At 30.0% G+C, this 16,939-nt stretch overlaps 1 protein-coding gene and 3 non-coding genes across 6 annotated transcripts in view; 1 reads left to right on the top strand and 3 right to left on the bottom strand.

Moving 5' to 3' along the window:
- LOC132947945 (NAD kinase-like) overlaps positions 1-16,939 on the top strand; it is a 60,377-nt gene that overhangs the window by 13,995 nt on the left and 29,443 nt on the right. Inside the window, exon 1 of one of the 3 annotated variants that reach the window (XM_061018204.1) lies at positions 10,681-11,099. The exons of 1 other annotated variant lie outside the window; for it this stretch is intronic. In XM_061018204.1, the coding sequence (XP_060874187.1) occupies positions 10,978-11,099 (122 nt within the window). In that variant the 5' untranslated portion in view covers positions 10,681-10,977. Of the gene's footprint in view, positions 1-10,680; positions 11,100-14,161; positions 14,320-16,939 lie in introns of those variants that run through there. One more of the 3 variants, XM_061018205.1, reaches the window with a different exon arrangement.
- On the bottom strand, positions 6,001-6,092 carry Trnay-gua (transfer RNA tyrosine (anticodon GUA)). Its single transcript is given in 2 exon segments — positions 6,001-6,036; positions 6,056-6,092. It is a non-coding gene; the product is annotated as a tRNA-Tyr (tRNA).
- Trnad-guc (transfer RNA aspartic acid (anticodon GUC)) lies at positions 7,152-7,223 on the bottom strand. Its single transcript has one exon. It is a non-coding gene; the product is annotated as a tRNA-Asp (tRNA).
- Trnag-ccc (transfer RNA glycine (anticodon CCC)) lies at positions 15,436-15,506 on the bottom strand. The gene has a single exon. It is a non-coding gene; the product is annotated as a tRNA-Gly (tRNA).

Raw genomic sequence — 16,939 nt, 5'->3', positions numbered from 1 at the left:
AACGATAACATTTTAAGTATAACATAAACAATTGTGTCTAATATAAAGAAGTATTTACCTATAGTTGATTGAATCTTGATGTTGTTGATAATACATTTGCAAATCGAATATCGATATTTGACTTTATATTGGTATCTATTAATTATTAATTTGTTATTTTATTATAATAGATACTTATACGAAACTTTTCAAAACGAATACCATGATGTGCATGGACTGGTACATGTCTGGTGCCTACTATATGCGAATTATAATATATCAGTAATATCGTTGTAATATTATTATGCACAATTTATCTACAACATTTAAAATCAAATCTCGCACACGAAAACCGCTGACATTGAAACGGTGATCGGCGGGTCCCCCCCCCTACCCACGACAAAAGGGAACTTTTTTCCTCGAGGCCGACGCCGAAAGTTATTACATTGCATTATACCATCATCGTATCATAATATACACTATATAGGACGCGTGCAACGTATTCAATAATATTAAGTACTCCAGCTATCACGAGCTCCCCGCGAGGCTATATTGATTCGGTATGATATTTATATTGTAATATTGTAATATTATAATATGCTATATATACGCCTATATAATACGTCATTATACAATAATATAGCTCTGGATCATAAATCGTCCGGCAACCGCTGAACTGCACTGTGTGTTTGTGTGCAAACAATGTATGACACGTCGTATTTATTTATATTATTATTATTATTATTATTATTATTATTATTACATTATGCTGCTCATGCTCGCGTTATTATCATTAGTTATAACTTATAACTATACTGTCGTAGGGTACTGCCGTGAATCGAGAGATCGTAATATATTATATTGTAATATGTATATTTATTATGAATATGTCTGTATAGAGGTACCTACGTTGTTTTCGTCGATGAATAGACTCACGACCCGCGTGTCAAGACCACCGCAGCTATGCGCTCGAAAAAAAAATAATATTTAAAAAAAAAAAAATACGTTTCCAATGATGCAACGATCGATCGATAAAAGAGTAAATCCCTATATAGGTACACGCGTTCGCTTTTCTTAACACTGCGGTATAGTATCTACTGTCTACGTGTCACTAGATAAAAAAATATTATAATATAATGATATTGATACTGTCGTCTATCGTTGTTGTTATCACACCCATTACTCTTGTATCTATATAATACGCAAATCGATTATTAGAGTTGCGAGCGAATTCATGCACCAACCTAACCTTTATAGGCCCAAGTCCCTTATCCCTTTGATAATTTAATTACGACATATTTATTAAAATGTTAATAAAACGTATTATATTATGAGTAAGGCATTGGATGGATACCGCAATAATTATGTTCATAAATCACGTGTATCCGTGTAGGTATAGCACGATGGTTCAAAGTGAATAATGATATTATTATGTAAATTTATTGTGAAAAGCTTCAAGATGATCGAATCGTGATGAACAGCGTGGAAACGTATAAATATTAATGATTCGAATTCGTTGTAATATTATTTTATTTCAAAAAATGTACGCGAAACGTATTCGAATTCCGCTAGCCCTTGTAGGCGTATTGGGTATAATTAAATTAACTAACTGCATAAAGATCCACGTTAAACATACACCCGCATGATCGAACGTAGTGATTAAGTTTTTTTATTCGTAGAGCAAATTATTACAACAATATTTTTGCCATTCTAATAGTTTAATTGAAGGCGTGTGCGATAGAAATAAAAAAAACTCTTTTAATATATAGGTAACTCGCCTGTGTCCTACCTATATAATATCATGTTGCACTTATCAGAATATATTTTATTATAATACATTATTCAATTATTGTGTGCGATAAATAATAATGGAAACATAGTTTTATCATCAACGTTTTTTTCGGCTCGGCTCGACATTTGTCTATAATCACATTATCTCCATACTTAATTGACTGTTGCAAATCCATTGTATAAGGCTTACGGCTGGTATATCTATATATATATGCAAATATGCAGTACTGCAGACACTGCAGTAGGGACTTACATCAATGTTTCATTATATTTACCAACGACGAACGACAACAATAAGAGACCGCATGATATTATACAAAACATAGGTAGTTGTTGCATAATAGGTATTTGTATTATTTTTGGTTTCGACGGTTTGCGTAAACCGTGCGTGTAATAACTGTTGAAAAAAAACTGTCAACTTATAGGAAATTGACATCCCAAGGTTCACGTCAGATGCACACGAATCGACATTTTTACAATTTCAAAACTATGTGTATGAACTGTTCTGCCGTAACTAGCTACGATTTGTGTAATTATTACAAAGGTGGTCATTTAACTATAGTTAAAATGTTAATTTTTTTTTAAGTTAAATAATAATATATAAACTTATAATACCTTTACTAGTCAGTAGTCAAAGTATCCAATGTGATAATTTAAAACTAAAAATACACCAAGTTAAAATTATGTTGATACATATCTATTTAAGAATAATTAATTTACTATTTTTTGTTTGTTTAATCACGCTAGTGTAAAACATTAATACGATTGAATAAAAATAAACAAATAAAATGTATTCCTCGATTTAAAAGTAGATACAAAATATGTATAATATTATTGAGTCTAACACTACAGTTAGTGGGAAACAATAAGGAAATAAAAGCATTTGCAATATCATGGTTATTATTTAAGAAATTCAAAAATTGTGCTCTAAGGGTGGAAAAAAAATTAATTATCTTTTTGAGTCAAACATATTGTTTGTCGACCATTCACTTATATGTGTTCAGTGTTCATTGTTTTTATTGACATTGACCATTAATTAAACTAAGTCAAGTTTCGGAGTAGGTAATTCAGACGAGTGTATATACCCACTACATAATTCCAGGCGTTTATTGTAGGTAGCTAGGTACACGACTCCTGCACGATAAACCGATGACTGTAGATTACTATATTACTATATTTAGGTACGTAACAAAAATAGGTAGGACGTACGTATCGGTATTACATATTGTACAAAATGAATTGTGTAAATAATATTATAGTAATGTACCTATATTTTTTTTATTTCGAAATTATTCGCGTATAATAATTAATAATATTGTACCTATATTTAATATAATATAATTATGTATAGGTACCCTGCATGCAACATTGCACTCGCTCGCTGAAAATAATTTTGTCAATGAGCTGTCAACGAAACTAATGGCTTGTGTAGTTGTGTACTTCCTAACATTAGAATATTTAGAATGAAAAACACGAACAGACGCTAATATCATAATATGCGCACAGCTTTGAAACTGAAAATAATGTTCTCTGAAAATACGACTCTCAAGGATACTATATCACTATATAAAGGTATCTATAATTAAAACTGTCTAAAAAAGGAATTATATTATTGTTATAGTGTTTATAAAAAGACATAAAAATCGTCGGTACCTATATTCTACAACTACAGTGATATGCTAAATCTAAAATATAACCACGATCAAGTAGGCGAGCCCACCGTCGACATAAAAAGGTTCTTTGTTTTTGTTTGTATTTGTCGTACAAACTACAATTAATAGCGTTGTTGTTTCATTTTTCGTAGCGACCAGCGTTGGATCTCAAAATTCACATACGCACTTGTCATCTAGAAAAATAGGTTCAATCGATAGTTTTACACTAATACAATTATAATATTTCTAAAGAAATAAAATAACACGCAATAAAATTATAATTAACACGCTAAAAACCTGAAACCACTGTAGTGTCCACTGTCCAATTATATTATACTAATAAAGTCCAAGACACTGCAGGATCCGGTCTCGACCTACGCACTAAATAAACATCACAGTAGTAATAACAACGAATTCTATGGTCGATAATCGTAATGCACTTCAGTCTGCAACTCGCAGTATTTCACAGTCAATGATGTTAGTCTCTCGAATTTCAATTTGAAATATTCGGGGATGGTTATAATCATAGACATAGTTAATATATCTATGGTTATAATATAATATATTATCTACTTATACCTAATATAATACGAGACACGACATACTATTTTTAATTATTATACGTCTTATTATATAATATTGTAAATAATGCCAAAACAATATAACGCACAAACAAATAAATTATTGTGGATTTATTTAAGGAATGTTATCGGTAGGTAACTGCGGAGGTGGGCGAAAGTTACAATGAAAATATTTAACCCGAGTTAAGTTAAATTAAGTGAACACGAGATCGTTCAGTTGGAAGTCAATAGTTAACCTAATTAACAAGTAACAAATACCTAATAAATTTAACTCGCCAAGTTTAATATCAATACGGACAAATAAAAATATGTTATCAGTAAATGTATCTACTTTTATGGTAAATTAATACGTGGTTGGTGGTTCACATAAAGTGTGATTATGTTCTTTCTAATCTTTTAAATTATAATAACTAATTGTATTGAACTCTTATCATAATGTACACTATGGAGCGTATTACCTACGATTAGTAAATATACACAATATCTAATGATTTATTTAAAAAACATTAATTTTTTTATACCGAAAGGCATAAAACCTATAACAATATGAAAACAATACAATTTATAATTTTATATTATGCTTATAATTTATAAAAAAAAACATTGACGGGTAAAACTTTTATAAAACTGAAATTTTAATTTAAAATAATATCGCATATTGGAATCACTTAGGTCATAAAAGAAAATAATCTCAATAATAAAATACAATATAAATTATATTAGGTATAATTCAATACAAAAGCATATAATAGCCTAAATCACTCTAATCACTATATAATAAATACCTATTTATGCCTATCTATATTATACAATAATATTATTTTATCAAGAAACTTAAAAGAAATCATAATATAATCATAAATAGTCTTATTAGATTATTTTTTATTAAAACAGTGTATTTGTGTATAAAATTGTTTAGTGTAATTAATGTATAAAACCATTAAAACCAAAAATGTTAAAAACAATTTAAACTTTAACTTGATAAATTATTTTTAAGTCAACTGATAAAAGCTAAGTTATTTTGACGGTAAATTAAACTAGTTAAGTTCTAAAGTTAATTGTATAATTAACTAACTAGTTAAGTTAAAAAGTTTGAAAAAATTAACTTTTTAATTAGTTAATACCGATCTTTGGGTTACTGGTCTATGTCCACTGCCATATACCCTTTAAAACATTTTGTCCGATAAAACTAAATAGTAATTTGTCTAAGGTGTTTCAACTTTCAGCACTACAAGCATTTAAATAGTATTCTCATTTTCAGTATACTTATCATCTTGTCAGATTACAGAAAAATGTTCCTTAACTAATTGGCTTAAATAATATACATATAATATATTATTATATTAAGCCTCATAATATATGTCTATACAATTTAACATTATTATAATATAATTTTATTCAATAATTATTAAGTCATTTGTAAGTGTATTTTTAAGTATAACTTTGTGATTTGTAAGTTCGGACGTTTTCACTTAAAATTTGCCGTTTTTTTACGAGCTTATTTTTAAGTGCACCGATAGCCCACTATATATATTATGTTCCTAGAAACTATCCAACCACCCCCCCCCCCCCCCTCACCATTAAAAATTCTCAAAAACGCCACTGTTGTTTAATAATTATAAATATAATTTAATAAGATTATTTTCTATATGAACATTTATAATCTAAAAAAGTGTTGAGGTTTTTGGAAATATGTTTGTAGTAGTGTCACAAGGACCCACAAAATTATGATTCATTCACTAATCAAAATATTTAAGTAGGTACTTTAAAAAAAAAAAAAAGAATGTAAAGCATAATACATTTTATAGCCAATCTATACAATATCTATTATCTACATTGTATTGGTATTATATTGCATTTAATATGCAATGACTATACTTATTGATAAACGAAAAAACGGATGTGGAAAATATAAATTCTGATCATAAAATTTCCGATTAAATGGAATAAGAGATTGCTGAAAAAAAATAGTCGCAAAAAAATGCAAAAAATTTCGTTCCTTCGGGCCGGATTTGAACCAGCGACCTATGGATGTCTGTTGTTTTATACCAGCTACAGTCCACCGCTCTACCAACTGAGCTACCGAAGGCCATGTTAACATCGGTCGATTTCATGACATTTAAACGCGTTTTGGTCAGAGGTAAAACACCGAAAACGATAAGTCATGCGCTATCTAGCAGCGACATTCGACGGTCCTTAGTCTGACGGAGTTAGACAGGCGTCGCCAGACGTACCGATACAACCACAGAATATAACAATGATACAACCTCGTGTGTTAGAATTATAGGCATAATAATATTATGATTAAAATTTAAGACTTAAGTATTTGTAAATTTATACAAACATCAATCAAATATGAATTGATCGAGATCTGTTTTATGACAAATGCAACAAAATTCGAGAATAAGGTGGTGTGGGAAGCGCTGCCCATTAGTTTATAGGTCTATGGTACCTATAATATTATAGGTAGGTACCTAGTTTTATACAATTTTAGTGTTTTTTTTTTCGTCATTAAATTCGTTGGTGAGTCTGCTCCATTCCACAATTTTTAGTTTCGAATTTGCATTCGCATTTTTCATATTAAGCGGGAAGCATAATACTTTTCCATAAATACCTATATTTGTTTTGATTATAATCGTTTAAATAGGCTTTTTACGTTCAGCGTAACGGACCTCAAATTAATAAATAGTGATAAACGTCATTTTTTAAAATCATTATTTGAAGGTATGATGCATTTTAACTCTTTTTTAAATAAAATAAAACATTTTAACGTCAGTCAGTTTATAGATCATTTTTGAACGTATTATAAAATTAAATTTTATGCATTTTTTTCGATGTATTGTGTCAAGATTTTTAGGTCATTAAGTTGACTTATGTATGTACAAAAAAATATTTATAACGATTGATATATTCATGACAGCCGTAATTCGTGACAACAATCGATTTCACCGCAACTCAGACGTCTCAATTTTTTTAAACACTTAATAAAAAAATAATTAGTATTTACATGCAATTGAAAACGTACACGGAGGTAAAATTCTAAGCTAAACACCATTCTTTAAATCGAATGTAATCAATAGTAAAATTATAATCGAATTATAATTTTTTTTATATTTTACGTGATTGAAAAAAAACGCAAAAAATTGTCCTCCCCGGCGGGGAATCGAACCCCGGTCTCCCGCGTGACAGGCGGGGATACTTACCACTATACTACCGAGGACTCATGGGAGGGAGAGACTTTTTTACGTTATTTCAACCTAATCTTATGATCTCCCGACATTAATTTCATATTGTATTGTCTGTATTGACGACATTTACTTCTTAATTTAACATTTTCAATTGCAGTTCACAATAGTATAAGATTTCATTTTTACAAATCTATTCCTAAACAATTGCTATCAAGTTTAAATTTTTTTTCAGATTCAAAACAAAATCATCGGACACCGTAAACTACCTAACTTTAGTTTTATAAAAAATGTCTTTTGAGCTAAAATGTACGACAGTAACGAGACCCCTAAAAGCCTATATAACCCTTACTTCTATATTCGTATAGTTTATTCGATATTATAATACCTTATAGTGGCCTATAGTGGCTAGTATATACTTAAGGTACCATAGATCGATAAATAGCCATTTAAAACAATCATAATATTGTAGGTATTATTAGTTATTACTCAATATCTAATGTCGCTATATTATTTCTTTTATATTTTGTTTGAACATTATAAATATAAATATTAACACTAAATATTTTTCAAAACTGTATTTCTGCTATTTTTCTACTATGTACCAAGTGGCAAGTACCTACATATAGGCATATAGAAATAATGAGTATTCGTATAATATTCAAAGCAAACCACTTCCTTGTTTTTATATAGGTACTGACGTACTGTTATAATACTATATAATATTAAACCTACATACCAATAAACCTATATTATGTCAGAAATTACAATGTGGATACGAATTTATACACGTTAGTCGTCACCATAATGTAGATTATCATTGTGACATTGTATGTAGACAGTTTATGACAGAAATGGACAACTAGACAAAAATTATGTTTTTTTTTTTCTCAAATGACTACTTAGTGATTATTTTATAATATTCAAAAATATTAATTGTAAATTGTAGGGACTTGACATTTTTCACTATTATCATTAGTCATTACTCGTTACCTGCGTATATTATTATTTAAAAAACTGTCTATACATAATGAATTTTTCAAAGTATTTATAGATTTTTAGACTAATTTTACCACAAACCTATTCACATTGTACTGCCTTCTACGTTAGACGGTAATCGGTATATACTATATTCACTTCTAAGTATTATAACAAGGATATTTTATAATATAATATAATATATGCATATTCATGTCAAAAATTAGTTAAACATACTGTATACTTTTAGCTGATAGTATCTAGGTAATAAAAACATACATTATAAAATATGCTTAGATATGGAAGCTGATACACCATACACCGTCAGAATTGTTTTTCATACCTTAGCTTTAGCACTATTGGTATAATGGTATAGCAACGATTTATCATTGTATTCAAATTTTAACACATCCATTACACTATTACAGTGACCTTACTCAATGACGACTGACGAGGTATACACTTGAAACCTACTAGGTATCTATACAGAAAAGCGAATTCCACTTTGTTTTTAGTATTAAGAATTGTTGACTCCCCCTACCATAACCACCCAAAGTACAAACTACATCCATTTTGCTATTAAAAATCACCCTCAATTTTGAAGTTTGAAGCATTTTTTCGAATATAAAAATGACTTTAAATAGTTTAATGTTTAAACACAAATCATTATTATAATAATAATATCGCTCCGCTCGGAATTTAATAAAAAGACTAATTATTACTACTATAAATAATAATGTATTATGATATTTTAATTAAATGCTTATAATATAGCTTTTAATACTTTTTTATAATTGATCACATTATCGACAAATGACAATCGTAAACATTATCTATGTAATTACTATAATTAGTAATTGCGAATCTGTAATATTTTGTGTTAGTGGCACAATATGAAAATGTATTTAACAAATAGTAATTAAATATATATACTTATTATAGTTATTACTCATTAATATGAGTCGCATACGCATGTAACGTGTGTCGTCATCATTCATAGGTAGGTTACGGCCCATACTTGCCCCACACTGTTTTAGGCAATACGCCTAACCGTCGTATAACAGTTTAAACTTTTAAGTTTTTTTTCCTGAATATGCGCTCCACAATACACTATAATAGGAAGTCAGGAAGACTATTATATTATAATTTGATTACATTAATATTATTATTTTGATCTAAGTGCCATGTGTAATATTGTAATATCTATATATAATATAGGTACATGTAATATAATATATATATGTGACTAACGAATTTCATATAATAGATAGTGACTCACATTTGGTTATTATATAGTATACTGTAGGTTAAATAATGCGATTTTTTTAATTACCATAATAATAGAATTAGTCTTCCAGTATAAAACGTTGGATTATAATAAACTATGATAAGCAAATGGTTATTTTTTTCTTCAGACGTTTATCCTTGATGATGAGCGTGATGACATATGAAAAACAATCCGAAGGTCGAATTTTCGACTCGCGCGCGCACCTATCTGAAGGAGACTTGAACAGAGAAATCTGCAGTCTTCTAGGTCGCCGCGCAGGAATGCAATCATAATATAATTTGCTATATATTATACATATGTATATCTACATATAGTCCAGTGGGAATTTTTAACGTGTTCACAATATTATTAGTTACTACTGTTTTACGCACATACCTATCATGTCATATATATATATATAATAATAATAGTATACGTTATTACGTTCGTTGTGCCAGGTAAAATGCACATATACATTATATCTGTACATATATACATATACCTACATAACGCGTAAGACCTTTCTCCGTCTGCAGTTTCTGTATATAATAATATTATATAGCTGTGGCAGCGGCACGTAAATACATACCATATACATTATATATAATATTATATATTCGTTATAGCCCCGATGGCTCTCATAGCTGCTTTCTTCGCGGCGCGCGCATATACAAAACTTCACTGTTATATACATTTAATATATACCTATGGCCGGGCACCTATGTAATATTGTATATTATGCGCTGCAGCTCAAACGGTCGTGATGGAAGTCGAATTAAATACCGTTTATCATAACATCGTACCTATTATTATTATTATTATTATTATTATTATTATTCGGTCGGTCTGTCTGTCAGCCGGTTGGCGGCGGGTGGGGGGAATACGATTCGGATAAACTGGTCACTTGTCCCCCGCAGACCTCGCACGCGCGTGCATAATATATTAATAATATTATATATGTATATAATATGTATTATGTGTAAAAAAAAATTTTTAACGTGCAGACATCGCGATCGCTGCTACTTTATATATAATATAATATATATATATACATATTATTATGTACGCACGACACTGTTATAATGTTGAATTATACACTCGCGTACACATAGAACGCGTATATTATATACATATTATAACGTTATACGGGCGCGAGCTTTCACTCACCGACGAGCGCCGCCGCCGCCGCCGCCGTTTGTCGCAATTCGCGCCGTCGCCTGCCGCCGATTACTGCGCGCCGCGTGGCCCACGTCGTCCGTCGATTTTTCTCTCATAATAATATTATTATAATAATATCGTATACAATATCACTGCAACATTATAATAATATTATACATGCGCATAAGTATATATAGCTTTTTCATAACAGCGTATATAATTGTAAAATAACGCGTACCTACATTATTGTGTGCCCGCGTATATACATCGTGTTGGAATATTAATAATTCGTTTTAGTTATAACCGCGCGCGAAAAAGGCTGCGCGATAATTTTCCTTCGTGTATAATATTGTAATATTGTCATCGTCCGTAAGCGACGTCACGCGATGAGTAGTTCGTCGCAGGAGAGCGAAATCGGACCCGAGGAACAGACGACGGACGGCGACGATAAACTACAGTCGCTGGAAAACCTCAACGTGGACGAACTCAAGACACTGGTCTCGATATGGTAAGGCCGCTGCAGTCTGACTGTACCTATATATAAATAATATAATATAAGAGCAGTGCATGCTTCTGCAGCTTTAATATTATGTACCTGCCTGGCTACCTATATATATCACACATAATATATGTACAGGTATACTGTGTAGTGCAGTATATTGAGTATACGTGTTATTGTTCAGGAGCCTATATACTGTATATTAGTGTTTATTATACTGTTTATTAATACCTATAGGTGATATAAAATTAGTATAACTACTCTTAGGAGCATTGGGGAGGGGGTGCTTGGAAGGGCTAAACCCCTTCACATTCATATCAAAAACCATGTTCGTATATTGTTCTGCACTATCTGCAGTTGCAGTCCATCCACCCCCGGTCTGCAGTCGGGTCCTCAAGTATAATTGAAATTTTTCCTACGAACACAATGTACCAATATTTATTATTTATCTAGCTGACACAAGTCTAAGGAAGTATAGTATGCGTCTACCTAGTTTGTGTTTTCAAATTTTTCCCGCGGAATAATACGCAAACTTTATTGTATTATGAAAGTATTCACAATTTTTTCATCATAGCCGTAGATATTCATTATACCTACCAACTTATCGTACGCGACCATTGATTAAAATAACGAATCACGCATATAATCAGTATGATACGAGTATTTACCTTTATAGTTTATATAGATGGAAAAACTTTACAATTTCGATTAATATCTACACACGTATTATGACATACCTAAACATAATAATAAATATCCTCATCAGTATAAAGCGTATTATACAACTTTACGCAATACCATATTATATTATTAATAATATGCACGTGAATATAGGTAGGTATAAGTACCTACGGACAATTATTTTGTCACCAACCTTCACCCAACTACCGATGAACAATTGCGATATATATAGTTTGATACGTAAATGTATCTATGATATACGGTTCAAAATATAATAACTATTGAACATTAATTGTCATTTGTATTTATAAAAATATATAGTACCTACCTACCTGCGCTATTTAGTATTGCGTATTTGCGTTTTATAAATTAAACTTTTTAGCAACGAACAATATTGCGAGTACTGTATGATTGTTTAAATATTATTATGACATATGACATTTTCGTGCATGGTAGCATATACCTATAATTTACAACAAATTTCATATTACAACATAATAATGCATTGAATATAACCTTGCGGAAAAAAATGCACCTTAAAATTGTCCATACCTACCTCACAATAATATTATTACTGTGCATGTGATCACTATTATACATTTTAATACTATAAAGTATAAATTGTCTGCCTGAGTCCTAGTAAAACAAAATACTATTTAACTATTATGACATTAAACGATTCCTACAAATATAATAATATGTGCACAGTGCACATTATAATTAACACTAGGACTTTTCCTTAATTGTGTGATTCATAAATGATAATAGTGTGTGTATAAGTATAGACACCTTTTATGAAATATTTAAATGACTTTGTTATATGAATACCCTACTGCAAATACTTAACTGAAAATTAATATAGTTCTTATAACAAAAATAAATATAATTAACTGCTTTAAAAGGATGATAACCTTGATCGATATCAAAAGAACCATCACGATGAATATAGCGATTATATATAGTAGATATAACACCTACGTTTTATATAAACATTTATATTTTATGCAATTATAATATTATACACACATATTATAAATAAATTTAATAATAATTAATAATATTACTACACAGTACACTAATTCTAGTTCATTCAAATCTAAATCTCAGAATACATTTATTTCATTATTGTTCATTAATTAACAATATTAATTCCCTAAGTAGTGTATAAAATAATAATAGCTTGGCAGTTAGTGAATTGTAACACGCCGCGGTTATTTTATATTATTATTATGTATATTCTAACTATCATAAGTTTTAACTATTAGTAAGTACGAATAATGTTGTAGTGGTCCCTGTTTATCACACACTACTACAACACCTCTCCACACTCACGACCGAGAACTGCGGCAAGTTTTCGAGCTTTTGATAATTTACAACAACCGCGCGCATGATGATGTGACGTGGAGTGCATTAATAGAACTGTCATATGCAGGCACGTACACAAACGAAAAATTGGTGGGTGGGGGTGGTTTGAACCCCCCTATATACTTGCCTAATCACATGCAACAGGTGTCGCAAAACACTTATCTTCTACTACAGTTGTCGGATGGGTGACCGCGCCATAACGTGAAACGTTACACCTATGCATATAATATATTAAGTATATATAGCAAAAACGTCAAAATGCAAAAATTTCAAAAATTTCAGCACAATATTTGTTTTTTCTCACAGACCCACGCGCAACATAGATAGAACACTCTTTCAAACTAAAATCAATTATGAATTTTGAGTTATCTTAGAGTAAAATCACCTTTTTCAAAAATTGTAGAGGATAATAAATCTGAGAACCTATATGACATATCGGTTTTATATTTTATTAATATTTGACATTGTATTCGACTTTCAAAATAAAACAAATTGGAAGTTTAAATATTCTTTCAATTATTGTTTTTGAGACAATATTTAGGCAAAACGACAATATGTCATACCCTCAAAAATATTATTCCGCGTAAATGCGTTTTGTCTATATGTTGCGCGTGGGCCAGTGAGAGAAAACAAACAGAGCGCTGACATGCTCTTAATAATATTAATACATTGAACGATCTTTAGCGTGTGCGTATATAATATGTGCTCGCGTGGAGTTCGATAAAAGAGCAAGTTCTTATCTCTATTGTTGTGTACTAAACGGGAAACAAACAGCATCGTCGTCGTCGGGAAAACAAAACACGAAAACGAGCTGTGTACCTATATAATATAATAAAACGCTCGTGTTCGTCCGTCTCCGTCGCTGATAAATTGTTTTATTTAAAACTTCATACACACACACACACACACACACACACACACACACCGAGCACTCAATATACGCGGTCTCTATAAACCTCGCCGAATACGTCATATAATTTGTTATAATATTATGCGCGCACAAGTCTTAACCGCGTCCGCCGTCGCGATCGGTAGTTGTCGGTGCTATAATAGCTCACGTAGTTATAACACGTGAAGTGCGCGCAATAATGAGCATACAGTCGTGGAACCGAATGGCCGGACTGACGAGGCGAAGGAGCAGGGGAATCGTCGAGATAACGTCGTCAACGTGGCTTTCGAATAGGTTAGATTTTGTTTTATAGGCGCAATACGTCATACATAATATTATATTGTAATATATTATTTTCATATTATGTCTGCAGGTATAGGTAATGCGTTAGTTTAAAACTAACATAACCTATAAATGCATAGAAGATTTTACACATAAGTATTATTGATACAGCCATACAAACTCTGAAATTACTAATCGGTACTGTATAGAGGGCCATGGCTCTGCAGATCTACGGCCCTCTACAGTATACTAACCACTGTAGTTGTAGTATACTATAGACGTCTATATAGTACAACTATTTGTATAGCACTATATTAATTAATATTAAACTATATTAATACCAATTTCCAAATTGCAAACAATTTAATGCTATGTAGACAAATAACCGAACAAAACAAAAAATTCAAATAAAATAATATTTTATAAAATTAGAAATATACAAAAACCAGTTTTAATTATTGAAACTTACATTATTTCTAGAGTATGATGTCTTTAAAAGGAATTCAAATTCAGATTTTGAGAATCATAGTGTATTGTAATAATAATATCCAAAGACTAGAATTATTGATTGATGACGGAAAATTACGTTTTGCCTACTATTTTATTCGTCTACTATATAGAGAGATCGCTACACCAATAGTGTATTTATTTTTATTTTTATTGGTGCCTATACTACCTAGTCACTTAAAATTAGGAACTGTTAACTGATTACATTTTCAACCGCAGTATATACCAGTAATTATACAATATAATGAATTGTAAGTGGTGTGCCCATTTCTGTAACTATAGCACCCACAAATTGATATAGGTACCTTAATAAAGAAACCTTAATTTATACCTTTATAAAGATATATCTTAATTCATGATAGCACCTATATATTGATAACATTAATATATTATTATTTATTTATTATTATGACTATGATATATTTTTTTATGAATGACACTTGTTAATATTTTCAATTACTACAACACAATAATAATATTATAACGAAACCTTTTTAATCTCCATCCTTATTTTTATTTGTCTTCGTTATTGGTATTAGCCAGCCACATGGATAGATGAATATTAAATAAACTAGTGCAAAATAAATTTGCTTGATGAAATAATCTTTATGAAAAAAAAAGTGCACCGCCCGGGAATCGAACCCGGATCGCAAGAATGGGAATCTTGCATGATACCATTACACCAGCGGTGCTCTCGGAGCGCGAGGCCGTATTCAGCACATTTAACAGTGTCTCAACTGCTTTTCACAATATCGAATAATTTTTTGTTATTAGTAAGTATTACATATTATAATTGTTAAGTATCTTAAAGATACTTAGTATGATATTATGTCCAGACGCGAGAGTAAAATTAAAAACAAAACGTCATTGCCCTCGCACACCCTAGTACTAATCCCATTATCATTGTGTGCAAGCAGCTAAAATGTCTTTCTTATTTTTCAGTGGTCGCGTACGGTCTCAGACAATATAATATTATCATTTAATTAAAACGCTTACATTAAGTGCTTAAAGCGTAATGCGTACATATTATAATACGGTTAACATAGTCTATGAGCGGGAACTATAGTAAATTGAATACAATAATAAATATAAAGTAGGTATATCTATTATTTTATTGGCAGTGCTTATTAGTGAAAACTGTTATAGACAAATATTATCATATAGCCGTATAGTATAATAAATAATAATATTACCCACATGGCCACATGGACGTGTATCATAGTAATTGGTACTATGGTAAATATTGGTATTGTAGATTTTTATTAAGTTACTTAGGTACTCGGAATGTTAGAATTTATAACTACTAGCTCTATAATATTATAATATATGAGTAAGAATCAGAAATAGCTTTTTATACTGTGTTTGTACTTTGCCGTATATATGTATATTATTTTTAATTTATTGTATTGTATAATATCATTGTACTAACTTCTAATATTAATGAATAATTATAAACTATGATAATTAACAAATACTTATACAGCATACAACCAGGTGTATAAGTGTATAATGTCATAATGATATATAACATTTTACAACAGTATAGACAGTAAGTACTTACCTACCTTAATAGTAAATTAAGAATTTTTTATTTTACTTTTACTTTTTTGAGGCATAAGTATTATTTTGATATTTTATTACTCATAATGAATATATTTTTAAAAAATCTGAAATCCAATAAAAATAATTTAAAATATACCGCTACATAATAAAATTATAATACCGTTTATTTAAATACGTTTTAACATTAATTTAAAATACATTTTTAATAGTGTTTCAAGTAATTTAAAAAGAAAAATTCTACGGTCACTTTTAATTACAAAATAAAAAATTGTTTCCTTCACAACACACAACGCAAACATCACAACTTTTCTTTATAGTAGATATATTTCATTGTTTTTCAAATCATTAAAATCTGAGACCCATATTTATAACCAGTTGAATGCGACGAAAAATCTTAATCCATATTTTTTATAAAGAATTTATTCAATGGGCTTCCTGAATTACCCATAACATAAGCCATTGTTATAGATATATACGATTTAATTGGCTTATAATTACTTATTAATTATTATTACCATTTCAGTTATAGTTTCCTTATTCCTTATATATTATAGCTCATGTA

This window comes from Metopolophium dirhodum, chromosome 6 (assembly GCF_019925205.1).
Source record: "Metopolophium dirhodum isolate CAU chromosome 6, ASM1992520v1, whole genome shotgun sequence".
NCBI classification, from domain to species: Eukaryota; Metazoa; Arthropoda; class Insecta; order Hemiptera; family Aphididae; genus Metopolophium; species Metopolophium dirhodum.
Note: the sequence above shows the minus strand (reverse complement) of the source record. Positions and strands in the feature narration are given on the sequence as shown.